The sequence below is a fragment of the Rhinoraja longicauda genome, chromosome 8 (genome assembly GCF_053455715.1).
Source record: "Rhinoraja longicauda isolate Sanriku21f chromosome 8, sRhiLon1.1, whole genome shotgun sequence".
In the NCBI taxonomy this organism is placed as follows: domain Eukaryota; kingdom Metazoa; phylum Chordata; class Chondrichthyes; order Rajiformes; family Arhynchobatidae; genus Rhinoraja; species Rhinoraja longicauda.
In genome coordinates this window covers 44906455-44923936 of record NC_135960.1, presented here as the reverse complement: position 1 = coordinate 44923936, position 17482 = coordinate 44906455, and the positions used below count along the sequence as shown (strand labels likewise).

Sequence of the window (17482 nt, the reverse complement as noted above, 5' to 3'; positions counted from 1 at the left end):
ACTTATAATTTGAACAATTCTCAACTTTTTTTAATGAATCTAGAATTTTGTTAAAACTAACTAATGTCCCTCTCAATGCACTTCAAATCCATTTACACTTCATTGTCATTCAATGGTCTTTTAAAAATTTCTTTGGGATAAGAGAGTTTATTTTGTCACTGGAGTGCATATTAAATTACTTTCCAACCTACTATAAATTAGGAATAGAACGTACAACTATTTAATAAATTTCACATCATTAGACATCCCAGTGACTGATTTAGTTTTTCTACCATATTGATGTACTGATGAGCAGGCAATTTTTTACAGAACAATGTCATACAAACAGCAAGTAGATAGAGGAGTAGATTCCAAAGGATAAATGTAGACACAAGGATCTGCAAATACTTTTATACAAAAGAAACACAAAGTGCTATTTAGTTTAGTTTAGTTTAGTTTAGTTTAGAGATCCAGCATGGAAACAGGCCCTTCGGCCTACCGAGTCCGCGTCGACTAGCGATCACCCCAGACTGTCCTACATACGAGAGACAATTTACAATTTACAGATTCCAATAAACATACAAACCTGTATGTCTTTGGAGTGTGGGAGGAAACCGGAGCACCCGTAGAAAGCCCTTGCAGGGCACGACGGTTTCCCTCATAGAACATAGAATAGTACAGCACAAGGGACAGGCCCTTTGGCCCACAATGTCTTTATGAAACAAGATGCCAAGGCCATCCCTTATCTACCTGCACATAATCCATATTCCTTCATTCCTTGCATATCCATGTGCCTATCCAAAAGCTTCTTAGATGCCAAAAACATAGGTTCTATCTACCCTATCTATGGTTCCCATATTCCTATGTATTTCTATTAGGTCTCCCTGCAACCTCTGGCATTCTAGAGACAAACAATCCAAGTCCGTTGAAACTCTCCCTGTAGCTAATACCCCCTAATACAGGCATCATTCTGCTAAACCTCCTCTGCATCCTCTCCAAAGCATCCACATCCTTCCTATATTGGGATGGCCAGAACTGCACTTAATACTCCAAATGTGGCCTGACCAAAGTCCTATAGAGTTGCATCATGACTTCCTGACTCTTATACTCAATGCCCTGACCTATGAAAGCAAGCACACCATTTGCCTTCTTTACCACTCTATCTACTTGTGTTGCCACTTTCATGGAGTTATGGGCTTGGGCCCCAAGATCCCTTTGTACCTCCATGCTGTTAAGGGCCATACCATTAATTGTATTCTTTCCACTTATATTTGACCTCCCAAAGTGTAACACCTCACCCTGGCTCAGATTAAGCTCCATCTGCCATTTCTCCACCCATTTCTGTAGCTGATCTACACCCCCCCTTATACTTTGACAACCATCCTCACAGTCCCCAGCAAAACTTGGTGTCGTCTGCAAACTTATTAACCAAGCAGGTACATGGTTAGGAAAGGTTCTGAAGGATATGGGTCAAGCCTAGGTAGGGACTAATGGAGATGGGACATGCTGGTCGGCGTAGGAAAGTTGGGCCAAAGGGCCTATTGCCATGCAGTGTGTCTCTATGCAGAAACAAGGAACTATGGATGCTGGTTTACCAAGGAAAGACACAAAGTGTTGGTGTAACTCAGCGGGCCAGGCAGCATCTCTGGAGAATATGGATAGGTAATGTTTCAGGTCGGGACCTTTCTTCAGACTGTGTCAGTTTGTATACCAGAATCTGCAGTTTCTTGTTTCAAGATTTAAAAGACATTTGGACAGGTACATGTATAGGTAAGGTTTAGATGGATTTGGGCCAAATGTGGACATATGGAACGAGCTTAGATGGCGCATCTTGGTCGACGTGGACGAGCTGGGCCGAAGGGCCTGTTTCTCTGCTGTACGCCTTGACAACTATTAAAATAGAAATTATCCAAACTCTAACCCGTCTACATTCATGTCCAAATCATTAATAGCAAGTCAAAAAACGTGCTAACTTGCTCCACACATCCCCTTTAAATTTTGCCACTCTCGCCTCAAAGCTACACCTTCAAGTCTTTGACATTTTCACACTCGTTCTATGTTCTCCCACTTTCACGTCCACTCTTTACGCAACTTATACCGGCACAATTCACGCACGTCTTTGGCGTGTTGCAGGAAGCTGGAGCACCTGGAGGTAACCCATACGGTCACAGGGAGAAGGTGCAAACTCCACACACAGACAGTAACTGAGGTCAGGATTGAACCCGGCTCTCTGGCATGGTAAGGCAGCAACTCTACCACTGAGCCACTGTGCTGCTCTGTATAATCACCCCAACATGATACACATTAAACAGTAATGTAATACTTAACGTACACAGATATTAATGAATACCATAAACTATTTTATCTCTCAAAACGATAATGAATCGATAGTGATTGATTGATAAAACTCTTCAGAGGTATATATGTCTCCAAAACTTCCTTCCAACCCAAAGCCCTTACCTGTGTCACCTTCTCTGTCACATTGTGTGTCCTCTCCTTCACGTTGGGTGCTATGATGGTCTTCTCTGACGAAGGTGGAGATGAAGTCTTCTCAGCTTTTATATCCGAAAAATTCAGGGTGATTTGTGGTATCTTGCCAATTGTGCTGTACTTGTTGAGATTCGAATCGGAGGTTGAGCCCAAGAGACTCGACTTGAAATGACTCAGAGGTCCTGAGGCACAAGATGGTAAAATATGTCACATTTATTCTGTGCATCAAATCTTTTACCCAAGTTCACATTTTCTATTAGACTGAGCCTTCAGTTTATAAATTATAAACGATAGACTGTTTCATCTGTTTAATAATAACAATAAAAATATACATTATTAATTTCAGGTATTAAGGTTAAATTACTGTTGATCTTTAGATAATTACATGATTTGTGCATCTAGAAAGAAAGCTAGTATAATTTTTGTCTGCTAGCGTTTTAATAAGTTTTCAATCTTGTAGGATGATCTTGAAGAAAACTGAAAAAACAGATGATATCAAGTGTTCTACAGTATTCATGGTGCTATTAATAATATTAGTAACATATTAATAATAATAGCTCTAGGTAGCTGATGGTGAGAAGAATGGCCCAATATTGCACATCCAGGCACGGCACGGTGGCGTAGTGGTAGAGCTGCTGCCTTAGAGTGCCCAAGACACGGGTTCGATCCTGACTACAGGTAATGTCTATGGAGTTTGTACGTTCTCCCCATGACCTGCGTGGGTGCTCCGGTTTCCACCCACACTCCAAAGATGTACAGGTTTGTAGGCTAATTGGCTTGGTAAAATGGTAAATTGCCCCTTGTGTGTAGGGTATTGTTAGCGCGCTGGTGGGAACAGACTCAGTGGACTGAAAGCCCTGTTTCTGCACTGTATCTCTCAACTAAACGTAAGAAAACTGAACAGAACTCAGGTGATATCAAATGTCCTACAGTTTTCAGGTTGCTATTAATAAACTAGTCTCGCATCGTAACCAACGCTCTACTGTAGCTGAGATGACAAAATGGCCCAATAATACACATCAAAGAGATAAAGAACATATATATTTTCACTGCAGTTTCTTGATAATGTCAAGTCAGATTTGCAGTACCATTTCCTACAATTTCCAAATCTGATCAAAAAAATAAAGGGATGTCAAAATGTAGGAAATCACTTCAGATGAATGTCACTGCTGTATCAGTCTGGTCCCAGGGAATAAGGGCTGATTGACAGAACCACATAACAAATCTAAGATATCCTGATAAATCTGTCTGTCAGATAAAAAATATTACACAGTGGATAGGTTTAGCACAGGTGGCCAAATCAAATGTAATAAATATCAGCATTTAAATGGGTTGGACTCCTTTGGAATCTTCATAAGATATATTTGCAGCCCATTATACCTGACTGTGGGCTTGTTGGAGGCACCGTTTCAACATGTGGAAGGTGAATATAATTAATTAATTATTTTATAGAGTCATAGGGTCATGGAGTCATACAGTGTGGAAACAGGCCCTTCGGTCCAACTTGCCCATGCCGACCACCATGTCCCATCTACACTAGTCCCATCTGCCTGTGTTTGGCCCATATCCTTCTAAACCTATCCTATCCATGTACCTGTAGAAATGTTTCTTAAACGTTGCGATGGTATCTGCCTCAACTACCTCCTCTGGCAGCTCGTTTCATGCACCCACCACCATGTCTGTAAAAAAGTTACCCTTTAGGTTCCTATTAAATCTTTCCCCACTCACCTAAAACCTATGTCCTTTGGTTCTCGATTCCCCTACTGTGGGCAAGAAACTCTGCGTGTTTACCCAAACTATTACTCTCATGATCTTGTACGCCTCTCTAGGATTACCCCCCACCCTCCTGCGCTCCAAGGAATAAAGTCCTAGCCTGCTCCAACTCTACTTATAGCTCAGGCCTTCAGGTCCTGGCAACATCCTTGTAAATCTTCTCTGCATGTTTTGCATGCGGGTGGAAACTGCTGAGAGAAAAAGGACACTCTGTTTTATTCAAGATCTAATTTAAGCTACAACAGGGAGACCAAATCACACATTTCACCCACAGTGGAATAATTTCCGGATCTTTCTTGACAAATACGATGGATGATATTTGCATCTCTAAGGTCCAATTAGATTTTGATCACAACACACTTTGAGATTTCATCCAATTTTACTTGTGGGGTGTTGCTCATTTTTACAAAACTGGTAGCAGGGAGGATTCCTGCAGAGACCATTCCTCTCATGATTTTGTACACCTTGATAAGATCACCCCTCATCCTCCTGTGCTCCAAGGAATAGAGTCCTGGGTGTATTAACTGGGTGTGTTGTATTTACAGGCCAATAATGTTGATGCATGTAAGAATATTATTGTACTATTGATGGTACACGACAATTAATTCTTGAACTTTGGATGCTATGCCCACATCACAATATTCCTGGGTAAAGTAAAATTAGCATCACAGGTGGACGGGTGGTGAAGAAAGCTTTTGGTACCTTGGCCTTCATCGGTCAGGGAATTGAGTCAAGAAGTTGGGATGTTATGTTACAGTTGTACAATACAATGTTTGTGAGACTGCACTTTTAGACTTTACTTTAGACTTTAGAGATACAGCTTGGAAACAGGCCGTTCCGCCCACCGAGTCTGCGCCGACCATCGATCACCCCGTACACTAGCACTATCCTGCACACACTAGGGCCAATTTACAATTATATCAAACCAATTAGCCTACAAACCTGTACGTCTTTGGAGTGTGGGAGGAAACCGGAGCACCTGGAGAAAACCCATGCAGTCACAGAGTCTTTGACCCACAGTAGGGGAATCAGGAACTAGAAGGCATAAGCTTAAGATGGGAAAGAGTTTATAGGAACCTGAGAGGCAACTTATTCATGCAGAGGGTGGTGGGTATATGGAACGAGCTTCCAAAGAAGGTAGATGAAGCAGGTGCAATAACACCATTTAAAAGACATTTGGACAGATACATGGATAGGAAAGGTTTAGAGGGATATGGGCCAAATACAGGCAATTGGGACTAGCAGAGATGGGGCATCTTGGTCAGCATGGATGAGTTGGGCTGAAGGGCCTGTTTCCATGCTGTTTGTCTTCATGATTCCATACCTCCTAAACCATCTAAAAACAGGTTGCATTTTTGTAAAATCATCTTATTGGCTTTTACTCTGCAGAAATCCTCCCTGCTACCAGTTTTGTAAAAATGAGCAACACCCCACAAGTAAAATTGGATGAAATCTCAAAGCGTGTTGTGACCAAAATCTAATTGGACCTTAGAGATGCAAATATCATCTATCGTATTTGCCAAGAGAAATCAGAAATTATTTGACTGTGGGTGAAGTGTTTGTTTTGGTCTCCCTGTTGTAGCTTAAATGAGAAGATCTTGAATAAAACAGTGTGTCCTTTTCTCTCAGCTGTTTCCACCCACATACAAAACACGCAGAGGTTTACAAGGATGTTGCCAGGACTCAAAGGCCTGAGCGAAAGGAAGACGTTGAAAAGGCTAGGACTTTATTTCTTGGAGCGCAGGAGGATGAGGGGTGACCTTATAGAGGTGTGCAAGATCATGAGAGGTATAGGATGGGTAAACACCAAGAGTCTTTTGCCCAGAATGAGGGAATCATGAACCAGACATGGGTTTTGGTGAGGGGGAAAGATTTAATGGAACCTGAAAGGTAACTTCTTTACAGAAAGGGTGGTGGGTGTATGGAATAAGCAGCTGGAGGAGATAGATGAGGCAGGTACTATGCAACATTTCGACAGGTACATGGATAGGATAGGTTTAGTGGGATAAGGGCCAAATGTGGGCATGTAGGACTAGTGTAGTTGGGGCATGTTGGTTGGCATGGGCAATTTGGGGCAAGTTGGTCCGAAGGGCCTGTTTCCACGCTGTATGACTCTATGACTATATGACAATTCACTAATTATCACTTTTCACCTGTTATCTCTGCTACTCTCAAGATTGAAAACAGCTACATTTTGAATCAAAAGGAATGTAGGTTTCTCTCAAATTTTCTCTCTCAAACATTTGCTGACATAAAATAGTGATGCAGCGGGTAGAGCTGCTACCTCACAATGCCAGAGATGCGGGTTAGATCCTGACCTCGGGTGCTCACTTTATGGAGTTTGCATCTTCTCCCTATGACCGTGTGGGTTTCCTCCTGGTGCTCTGGTTTCCATGGATATGGATGGGCGACGTTTCAGGTCGGCTTTCGACAAACTGAGTGTAAAGAAGAGTCCCGACCCGAAAGGTCACCTACCCATGTTCTTCACTGATGCTGCTTGATCTGCTGAGTTACTCCAGCACTTTGTGTCTTCTTTTGTAAACCAGTAGCTGCAGTTCCTTATGTCCAAATCTGTCACTTTTCACACAGCTATGAGGTCCTGATCGATACAAGATTTGAGTCTTGATAAAGGTATTGGCACTGGTACGAATCCTTTCTCTTTTGCTTTATACATTAATACATTTTAATCTAACTTAATGTTGGAAGGAATTAGGAACTGAATTATTCAACAATCACATGTTAATTCAAGTTAACATGTGTTGTACGAGATTCTCTCATTTCAGATATGAGAATTACATCTATTAAAAGTTTGGAATAGTATATTTTTAAACTGGAATTTTAGGAAATAGTTCGGGAACATTTGGGGCATGATCTCCAAATACTGTTTTCCTTAATAAAGATATTTTTACCAGATCAACAATGCTTTTAGTAAAAGTTTCAGATGTTTGCTTCAATTTTGGGTCTTAAATTTGAATTTGTGTGAGTTTTAAAAGTCAATAAAAGAGTAAAGGTTAACGGAGTACACATATTTTGTGTGCAAAATCATGAGAGGAGAGATCGGGTAAACACACAGAGCCTCTTGCCCAGAGTAGGGGAGTCAAGAACCAGAGGACATAGGTTCAAGGTGAGGGGGTAAAGATTTAATAGAAACCTGAGTGGTAACCTTTTTTACACAGTGTGGTGGGTGTATGAAACGAGCTGCCAGAGGAGGTAGTTGAGGCAGGCACTATAACAACATTTAAAAAACACTTGAACGTGTACTTGGATAGGAAAAATTCAGAAGCATTTAGAGGTTTATAGGGTGGCACAGTGGCATAGTGGTAAAGATGCTGCCTTACAGCGCTAAAGACCAAGTTCGATCCTGGCTATGGATGCTGTCTGCATAGAGTTTGTACATTCTCCCTGTGACCGCGTAGGTTTTCTCCAGGTGCCCCGGTTTCCTCCCGTATCCCAAAGAAGTATAGATTTATAGGTTAATTGGCCTCTGTAAATTGTCCCCCTAGTGTGTAGGGAGTGGATGACAAAGTGGTTGATGGATGGCAGGCATGGACCTGGTGGGCTGAAAATGCCATGCTGTATTTCTGCACTAAAACAAACAATGACCATAAAATTCTATCTCCATCAGATGCAATGACCAACACATTTCCAGAAATTTGCTAGCACTGGCTGATAACATTTACATCTGATAAATTAATATATCTTCTTCACAGCTAGTGAGATAAGCAGAATTTGGAATGAGAATCATAAAGTTGTCATGCACAGAAAATAAATGTGATTTTATTCATCTTTTCCTTCAAATAGAACGTCGTCAAAGTAAATTGATGGCACCAAGTGATTAATATTGAAATTTTTTGCTGAATAATGCTGTGAAATAGATTGAAAGAGTTATGGGGATTGACTGATGTCAACATGATCCCAGAATATGTCCAACAACCACACGCTCTGTCCTGATTATGCTTCCAGTAACAGGACTGCACGGTGGCACGGCAGTAGAGCTACTGCCTTACAGTGCCAGAGAACCGGGTTCAATCCTGACTACCTGTCCTGTCTGTGCAGAGTTTGCACATCCTCCATCTACAGAAAACATGGACAGGTGATGATTCAGGTTGGGGCCTTCTTCACACTGAGGGAGTAGGGAGGAGAATGCTGGAAAAGAGAGGTGGGGGCAGGACAAAGCCTAACAAGTGATAGGTGGATACGGGTGAGGGGGATATTTACTTGCTGCAGTTTAACATGCCCGTAAACACAATACACATTGATAATATAGAGTAAACAAAAAAACCCAGTAAATTAGTAACTCAAATACTGGTGGAAAAAGAAAGTTCAAAGTCCTTAGTGCAACTAATGACAGTCCCCAGTTGCTCCTTGGAGTGCATGACAGGCCAGGAGTTTATTCTTTGGAGCACAGGAGGATGAGGGTGATCTAATAGAGGTGTACAAAATCATGAGGGAATAGATAGGGTGAATGCACAGAGCCTTTTACCCACAGTGGGGGAAATCAAGAACCAGAGGACATAGGTTTAAAGTGAGAGGGGAAAGATTTAATAGGAACATGAGGGGTACCTTTTTTTCCACACAGAGGGTGGTGAATATATGGAATGAAGAGGTAGTTGAGACAGATTTAATAACAACATTTAGAAAAACATTTGGACAGGTGCATGGATAGGAAAGCTTTAGAGGTATAAGGGCCAAATTTTTTTATGCAGGTGGGACTAGCATAGATGAGACATCTCGGTCGGCATGGACGTGTTGGTTCTTTTACCCAGGGAAGTGTAATCAAGAACCAGAGGGCATCTTGGTCAGCATGGACAAGTTTCTGTGCTAAATGACTCTACAATTCTATTTTTGACATTGAGGGACAAAATGTTGTTTTTATCTTTAAAGATAACACTACGTTATTTCTTACTGGGGTCATTCTAATCCAACTCACTCTGTAAAACCTCACTAAAATGGATTAGGCACCTATTCAACAGCTCACCCCATCTTTCAATGAAAAATACAACTGAGCAGGATGTAAAATCTTGTGACATGTCCATCCTTGCCTGTTTCCTTCCATTAGGTAAGATAAATTCCTTCCAGTGTTCTCATTAAATCCTGATTGTGCTGTGGTGAAAATGTTCCTGATTTTATGCCATGCTCAATTTTATTTTTCATTGTCCTATGCGGTGAGCTGTAAAATAGGTGCCCAATGCATTTTGTTCGGTTTTGCAGAGTGGGTTAGATTAGAGTGATTCTTCTGAGCAAGGCAAGCAGTAAAGTTTCCAAAGAATAGACTGAGTGTAAGAGTCAGGAAGTCACAATGGAGCTTTTTATGACTTAGGTGAGGCCGTATTTGGAGTATTGTGTGCAGTTCCAGTCGCCACACTACAGGAAGGATGTGGAGGTTTTGGAATGGGTGCAGAGGAGGTTTACCAGAATGCTGCCTGGATTAGGAGGTATTAGCTACAGGGTGAGGTTGGACAGACATGGATTGTTTTCTCTGGAATGCTGGAAGTTGCCAGGAGACCTGAATCTAAAATGATCTAATCTAAAATTATGAATCTATTAACAGAATAATAGCCAAAATAATGTAACCAGACATCGGGTTGCGTCACAGCAAAAGAGTGGCATGGTGGCACAGAGGTGGAGTTGCTGCCCCATAGACCCGGGTTCAATCCTGACTGTGGGTACTGTCCGTAAGGAGTTTGTACATTCTCTCTTTGACCGTGTGGGTTTTCTCCGGATGCTCCGGTTTCCTCCCAGGTTTGTAGGTTAATTAGCTACTGTAAATTGTCCCTAATGTGTAGGATAGAACCAATGTATGGGTGATCATTGGTCAGTGGGCCGAAGGGCCTGTTTCCATGCTGTATCATTAAACTAAACTAGACGAGTGTCTAAACTAAACTAGACAAATGTAGGAGAATGGGGTTAGGAGGGAGAGACAGATCAGCCATGATTGAATGACGGATTAGGTTAACATATGATGAGCGTTTTTTGGCACTGGGCCTGTACTCGCTGGAGTTCAGAAGAATGAGGGGGAACCTCATTGAAACATCCAGAATAGTGAAAGGCTTGGATAGAGTGGATGTGGAGAGGATGTTTCCACTAAGGGAAAGGACAAGAGGTCATACTGTAGCTTCAGAATTAAAGGATATTCTTTTAGGAAGGAGATGAGGAGAAATTTCTTTAGTCAGAGGGTGGTGAATCTGTGAAATTCTTTGCCACAGAAGGCTGTGGAGGACAAGTCAATGGATATTTTTAAGACAGAGATAGATAGATTCTTGATTAGTATAGGTGTCAGAGGTTATGGGGAGAAGGTAGGAGAATGGGGTTAGGAGGAAGAGATAGATCAGCCATGATTGACTGGGAGAGCAGACTTGATGGGCCGGATAGCCTAATTCTACTATCACTTATAACCTTATGGCTTATGAAGATCATGCTAGGTGTAGCGGCCAGCTTCTCGTCTATCTCAATTAGCTCCCAAGCTACCACTTGGGCCCGCAGACCGGGTCAGCGATAAGCGTAATAACTCGAACAACTAATAACAGAAATCCTCCCAGACGTTTAATAGTTAGTCTTCTTTATTTGAAGGTGCAATAAACATATTGGCATATCTCTTGTTATCGACTGGTTATTAATTGCTAGGTAAAATTCCATATCTTACCACAGTCTACGCGATCGTTACGAATTGCCAGATATAACTTCGACACAGTTTGTATTAATCTTCTAGTTAATAAAACTTACAGGCGATTACATCATGGCTGATAAATCTTTTGGCGGAGCTTCTAGCTGACCCTCTGTCAGCACCTCCCAGCTCACCCACTATGCCAGCACGTACCCAACTGCCCGTACTCTGGCTCCGCCTAGTCCCTACGTAAGCATTGCATTAACTCTGTAGTGTCCAAACTACAGCAGAATACAAGGTAATAATATTATTAAGCAAAAATAACTAATAACTGCAAAATGGCTCCTACACTAGGAATAGATTAGGTGAATGCACTGAATCCTGGTGAGTCTACATTTAGAGTATTGTGTTCAGTTTTGGGCACCCTGCTATGATGTTGCTAAGCTGGAAAGAGTGCAGTGATTTTTTTTGTAAACTAGCATCTGCTGTTCCATGTTTTTATGGCTCAATGTAACTTGTGAGTCTCGGGATATGATCTCATTAAGGTTTACTATCGGAAGGAGTAATTAGAATACAGATTTTACAGTCCACTGAGCTAGCTTTATTTTACATTTCTCCATGGTAATTATAAACTCCCAAATCTTTCATAATATTTTTAAGTTAGGAATTTCTGATTGATTTATTGTGGTAGAGATTAAAATCAGCATTTTGTTGCCGGAATCAACAGGAGCACTGTGTTCGGCTTTGGTCATCCTCCTATAGGAAGGATTATTCGCTATAGTAAGGATATTGTTAAGTTGGAAAGAGTGCAGAGAAGATTTACGAGGATGGTGCCAGGACTTGAGGGCCTGAGCTATAAGGATGGGGTTGGACAGGCGAGGACTTTATTCCTTCGAGCGCAGGAGGATGAGGGCTGATTTTATAGAGGTGTGTAAAATCATGAGGGGAATAGAGAGGGTGAATGCACAGAGCCTTTTACCCAGAGTAGGGGAATCAAAAACCAGGGGACATAAGGTGAGAGGGGAAAGATTTAATAGGAACCCGAGGGGCAACTTTTTCACACAAAGGGTGGTGGGTGTATGGAATGACCTGCCAGAGGACGTAATTGAGGCAGGTACAATAACAACATTTAAAAGACATTTGAACAGGTACATGGATAGGAACGTTTTAAAGGGATATGGGCCATATGCAGTCTGGTGGGACTAGTATCGATGGGGCATCTTGGTCGGCATGAGTAAGTTGGGCCGAAGGACCTGTTTCCATGCTGTATTGCTAACTCTATGACTCTGAGATGTCAGGTTCATTACATGGATTTCAAACCCACTCTCAGAGTCAAAACGAAGTAGAGTGCATCCTCCAACAAAACCACACCTTATAATAAAAATTAATAATGTATATTCAAGTCATTATAATGATTGATTAAATATAAAATATCAGTAAACATCACTGTTCTTTACTTAACTGTTTCATATCAGTTAATTTAATTCAGCTTGAGTTTGAAGGATCTTGGTCAGGACTCAACAAACAAGTGAATGAAAATACTGAAGAAATGGCAAAATTACACGCAGGCTTCGATAAAGAATTACCTTTAATATTGCGTCCGTTGTCTATGAAGGCAGCCAGAAATTAAAGCAAGAAAAGGAACAAAAAAAATACAAAATACTAAACACTAAATTAATAGAAATACATATTAGTGCAGAGGTTTGTCTATGTAAGAGCACAGTAGTAAGTGTAACAAATTCTCATTACATAATTCTCAGGAATAGGGCCATACAATCTCCGGGTCTACATTTATTAATGATATACTTTTGGCTATTTCAATGGACTCACATCGAATGTGAATCTCATTATGTCACAGTAAGCTTCTTCACAGCATGAGGAAGCCTTGTTTCTCAAAGGGACAACCATAAAGAGAATGGAGAAGCGTCACAGAGTCATGCAGCACCAAAAGAGGCCCAACTGCAGAGGACATAGGTTTAAGGTGAGGGGGGAAAGATTTAATAGGAACCCGAGCAGCAATTTTTTTACTCCGAGGGTGGTGGGTGTATGAATGAGCTGCCGAAGGAGGTAGTTGAAGCAGGTACTATTGCAATGTTTAAAAAACATTTGGACAGGTACATGGATAGGATAGGTTTCGAGGGCTATGGGTCAAACGAGAGCAGGTGGGACTAGTGTACATGGAGTATCTTTGTCAGCATGGGCAAGTTGGGCTGAAGAGCCTGTTTCCATGCTATGTGACTATGATTTCAAGATTCCCCATCTAAGGGGAGGGGGAGAGGGGTAGATGGGTGGAAGTGGAGGCGAGAAAAGGCCAGAACAAATCAGAGCCGGCAAAAAATGACCTCAGGAAGGGTGGAGCCCATAATGGCCCATTGTTGGTTGGGGAGTATATGGAGAAGGGTTGGAATCCTTCTTCAGACTGTGTACTGTGACTGTGTACTGTATACAGGCTGGACTTTGTATACTGTCTCAGTGTACTATTTCTATACACTTGCACGGTATCTAAGATGTGCTTATGTACGTTAATACTTGTACTGAACTGTGTGCAAAAATGAATTTCACTGTACCTCCGAACGTGTCATAATCAAACACCACTGAACCATTGAACCATTGACTCACACATTATAAATGTGCGCCCTGCAGTGATTCATCAATGGGTACTAATAATCCCGCAACCACTGTGTGAGTCAACCCAGAAAAGGGCATCTGTACTGACTCACATTATTGGCTGAAAACAGGGAGAAGGCTCACCTCTCCGTCTTTGTACCAAGAGATCATCAATCACGAATATCCTTCGTACGGCAAAATGATTCACCCCTTGCAAAGGGGCTGTCGAATATTATGCAGTTGGAGAGATTGCAGTGACTCATGACATTATCAGAGCAAACTATTTAAGTTTCGAGACACCTGTTTCTTTCAAATTACATTTTAAATTTAAAATTTAAAAAATGATGACATTGGCCCTATTAGGGTAATTTTTAGGCATTAAGTCATACAGCATGGATACAGGCCTTTCCCGTTTCATATACGTTCGTTGCATATACCCACCACCCTCTGTGCGAAAAGAGGTTCCTATTAAATCTTTCCCCTCTCATTTGAAACCTGTATCCTCTGGTTCTAGAGTCCCCTACTCTGGGTAAAAGACTCCATGCATCTAGTCTTAATGTTCGCATGTCCATGCCGACCAAGATGCTCCATCTAAGCTAGTCCCACCTGCCCGTGTTTGGCCCATATCCCTCTAAACCTTGAAGATAGGCAGAAAATGCTGGAGTACCTCAGAGGACAGGCAGCATCTCTGGAGAGAAGGTATGGGTGACATTTCAGGTTGAGACCCTTCTTCAGACTTAGTGTCAGGGGAGAGGGACATTAGAGATGTGGAAGAGTAAGGTGTATAAACGGCAGATCAAAGCAGATGCTGGTCAAGGAAATGTAGAATGGTTCGTTGTTAACTGAGGGGAAGGTGCAATGGTGCATACAATGAGTAAAATTAATCAGGAGGATGTGAAACTAGTATGAGAATTAGGGTTAGGGTGGGGGGGGACAGAGAGAGAGGGAAAGCAAGGGTTACATGAAGTTAGAGAAATCAATATTCATACCACTGGGTTGTAAGCTGCCCAAGAGAAATATAAGGCACTGCTCCTCCAGCTGTTCCCCCTCTGTGAACCATCCCTCCTAACATTTCCTATCCATGTACCTGTCCAAATGTCTTTTTAAATGCTGTCTCAGCTACCTGTCTCAACTACCTCCTCTGGCAGCCCGTAGAAACAAAGAACATCAGATGATGGTTAATACAGACAAGGACACAAACTGCTGGAGTCACTCAGCGGGTCAGGCAGCATCTCTGGAGAACATTGAGAGGTGACGTTACAGATCCCGACCCGAAACATCACCTATCCATGTTCTCCAGTGATGCTGCTTGACCCGCTGAGTTACTCCAGCACTTTGTGTCTTCTGGCAGCTCAGCTTGTACCATGTACCCACCATCCACTGTGAGAAAAAGTTACCCCTCAGGTTCTCAATTATCTGATCTGAGTTTATAGCATGCAAAGCAACACTTTTCACTGTACCTCAGTGCACATGACAACAATAAATCCAAAAATATTCCTGTTTACTCAGCATTTGGTTATCAACATTGACTGTGATCAAATCTGTTGAACAAATCCTCTGTGAAGTGCCTCGGGATGTTCTGCTATACTGTAGATGTTCCAGAAATACAAGATTTCATATCTTGTTTACCTATGGTCCTACAATAGGACCGACATTGGCATTTGTGGATTAAATAATTATAATATTGGGCCCATGACCATTTTCACAAATTGATTGGTTGAAAGATGCAGAATGGAGATGCAGTTCGGCCCACTGAGTCCACGCTGTCCATCAGTCACCCGTTCACATTGGTTCCATGCTATCCCAACTTCCTATCCACTCCCTACACACTAGGGGCAATTTACAGAGGGACATTTAACCTACAAACGCGCACGTATTTGGGATGCGGGAGGAAACTGGTGCATCTGGAGGAAACACACAGGGTCACAGGGGAACGTGCAAACTCCACCCAAACAGTAGCCAAGGTCAGGTTCAAACCCAGGTCTCTGGCGCTGTGAGGCGGCAGCTCTACCAACTGTGCCTCTTTATAATTGAGTCATTTGCAAGTCAGATTAGATGATGCAATGACACAGAAGTTACAGCTCCAGGTTCGATCCTGAGCTCGGGTGCTGCCTGTGTCAGTGGTCGATGGTCGTGGTGGACTCGGTGGGCCGAAGAGTCAGTATCCACACTGCATCTTTCAATCAATCATTCAAGCCATCAGATCTGTTCATAGGTTCATGAGCAGAATTAGGCCATTCAGGCGATTAAGCTACTCCGCCATTCAATCATGACTGATCTATCTTTCCTCCTCAACCCCATTCTCCTGCCTTCTCCCCATGATGCTTGATGACCAATGGTCTGCATTGAGTCTGTGGGCTGAAGGGCCTGTTGCCATGCTGTATCTCTAAACGTGTAGGAAAGAACTGCAGATGCTGGTTTGCATCGAAGATAGACACAAAATATGGGATAGGCAGCATCTTTGGAGAGAAGGAATGGGTGATGTTTCGGGTCGAGACCCTTCTTCCAGCCCGAAACGTCACCCATTCCTTCGCGGAGATGCTGCCTGACCCCCTGACTTACTCCAGTATTTTGTGTCGGGATCATTAAATGTTCAGTGACCTAACCTCATGGAAAACACGGTCGGTAAAGAGGTGAAAGGGCTTACCTTCACTTGCATGTCGATCCCGAAATATGATGCGAGAGTTGACGTGATATCCTTCGATATCATGGACTGAAGATGCTCTCCTTAGACTGCACACACTTTCCCTTGACTGGTTGTAGGTTAGGCCAGAGGTAGTCTGTAACATGTCCGGGTCCTGCCTGTCCCATTGCAGCTTTGGTGAGGAATGGTCGAGGGGTCCTGGCAGGTTGTTAAAGGGTGGGGAACTGCCCGAGTCTGTCAATGGTTTCGTGTCCTCAGACTTCGAGGGTCCGCAGCTTTCACTTGTGGGCGACTTCAAGTCCTTCATGGCCAATGAGTCGTCGCTGACTTTAGACGGTTCCACCACCACCACGTCTGGGTCCTCCTGAGGCAGAGACTGCTTGCTGCATGTGAGGAGCCGGATTGCTGGCAACTTCAACCTGAAGAACCGTCCTCGGCCTGAAGCAAAGAAGATAAGGGAATGTTAAGATTATCTTGAGTTCTTTTTTGTTTTTAGAGATACGGCGAGGAAACAGGCCCTTCGGCCCACCGAGACCATGCCGACCAGCAATCCCCGCACACTAACACTATCCTACACAGTTTAACGCCATCAACAGTGTTTAATTCATAAATTCATGTTTCTAGACCAAGTGGACCCGTTGGGTCCAAATCTCTCCTGCATTGGTGCAGCATCCTCTCCTCCCCCTCCCCTTCCCTCCCTCCCTCCCTCCCTCCCTCCCTCCCTCCCTCCCTCCCTCCCTCCCTCCCTCCCTCCCTCCCTCCCTCCCTCCCTCCCTCCCTCCCTCCCTCCCTCCCTCCCTCCCTCCCTCCCTCCCTCCCTCCCTCCCTCCCTCCTCTCCCCCCTCCCCCTCCCACCCCTCCCTCCTCCGCTCCCCCCTCCCCCTCACCTCCCCCTCCCCCTTCCCATCCCCCCTCCCATCCCCCCCACTCCATCCCCTCAACCCCCCTTTTCTTCCCTCCTCCCCCCTCCCTCCCTCCCCCCCTCCATCCATCCCTTTTCCTTCCTCCTCCTCCCTCCCTCCATAGGAGATAGATTTAAACTTTTAAAATGTGAATAACTTTAAAAATATAACACCGATTTCAATTAAACATCTTCCATTAGCACTGTGAGTAAGGTGGACCTGAAATTGTTGCGCTATCGTGTACCGTTTTGGTTGTAGTTCAGGAACAAACAAACAAACAAACGAGAGTTTTAGTATATAGATAGCAGAATTAGACCATTCGGCCCATCGTCCACTCTGCCATTGGATCATGGCTGATCTATCTTTCCCTCTCAACACCATTCTCCTTCCTTCTCCCCATAACCCCTGACACCCTTACTAATCGAGAATCTGTCAATCCCCACCTTAAAAATACCCAATAACTGTCACATCTTTGCGCCTGAT

At 43.1% G+C, this 17482-nt stretch overlaps 1 protein-coding gene across 6 annotated transcripts in view; it reads right to left on the bottom strand.

Moving 5' to 3' along the window:
• Positions 1 to 17482, bottom strand: part of kcnh7b (potassium channel, voltage gated eag related subfamily H, member 7b) — a 289477-nt gene that overhangs the window by 64968 nt on the left and 207027 nt on the right. For 4 of the 6 annotated variants that reach the window (XM_078403802.1, XM_078403803.1, XM_078403805.1 and 1 more), the window contains 3 exons: positions 16101 to 16535; positions 12433 to 12453; positions 2440 to 2651 (listed from right to left, as the gene is read on the bottom strand). In XM_078403802.1, the coding sequence (XP_078259928.1) occupies positions 2440 to 2651; positions 12433 to 12453; positions 16101 to 16535 (668 nt within the window). The remainder of the gene's footprint in view (positions 1 to 2439; positions 2652 to 12432; positions 12454 to 16100; positions 16536 to 17482) is intronic. The other 2 variants (XM_078403804.1, XM_078403806.1) reach the window with 1 other exon arrangement.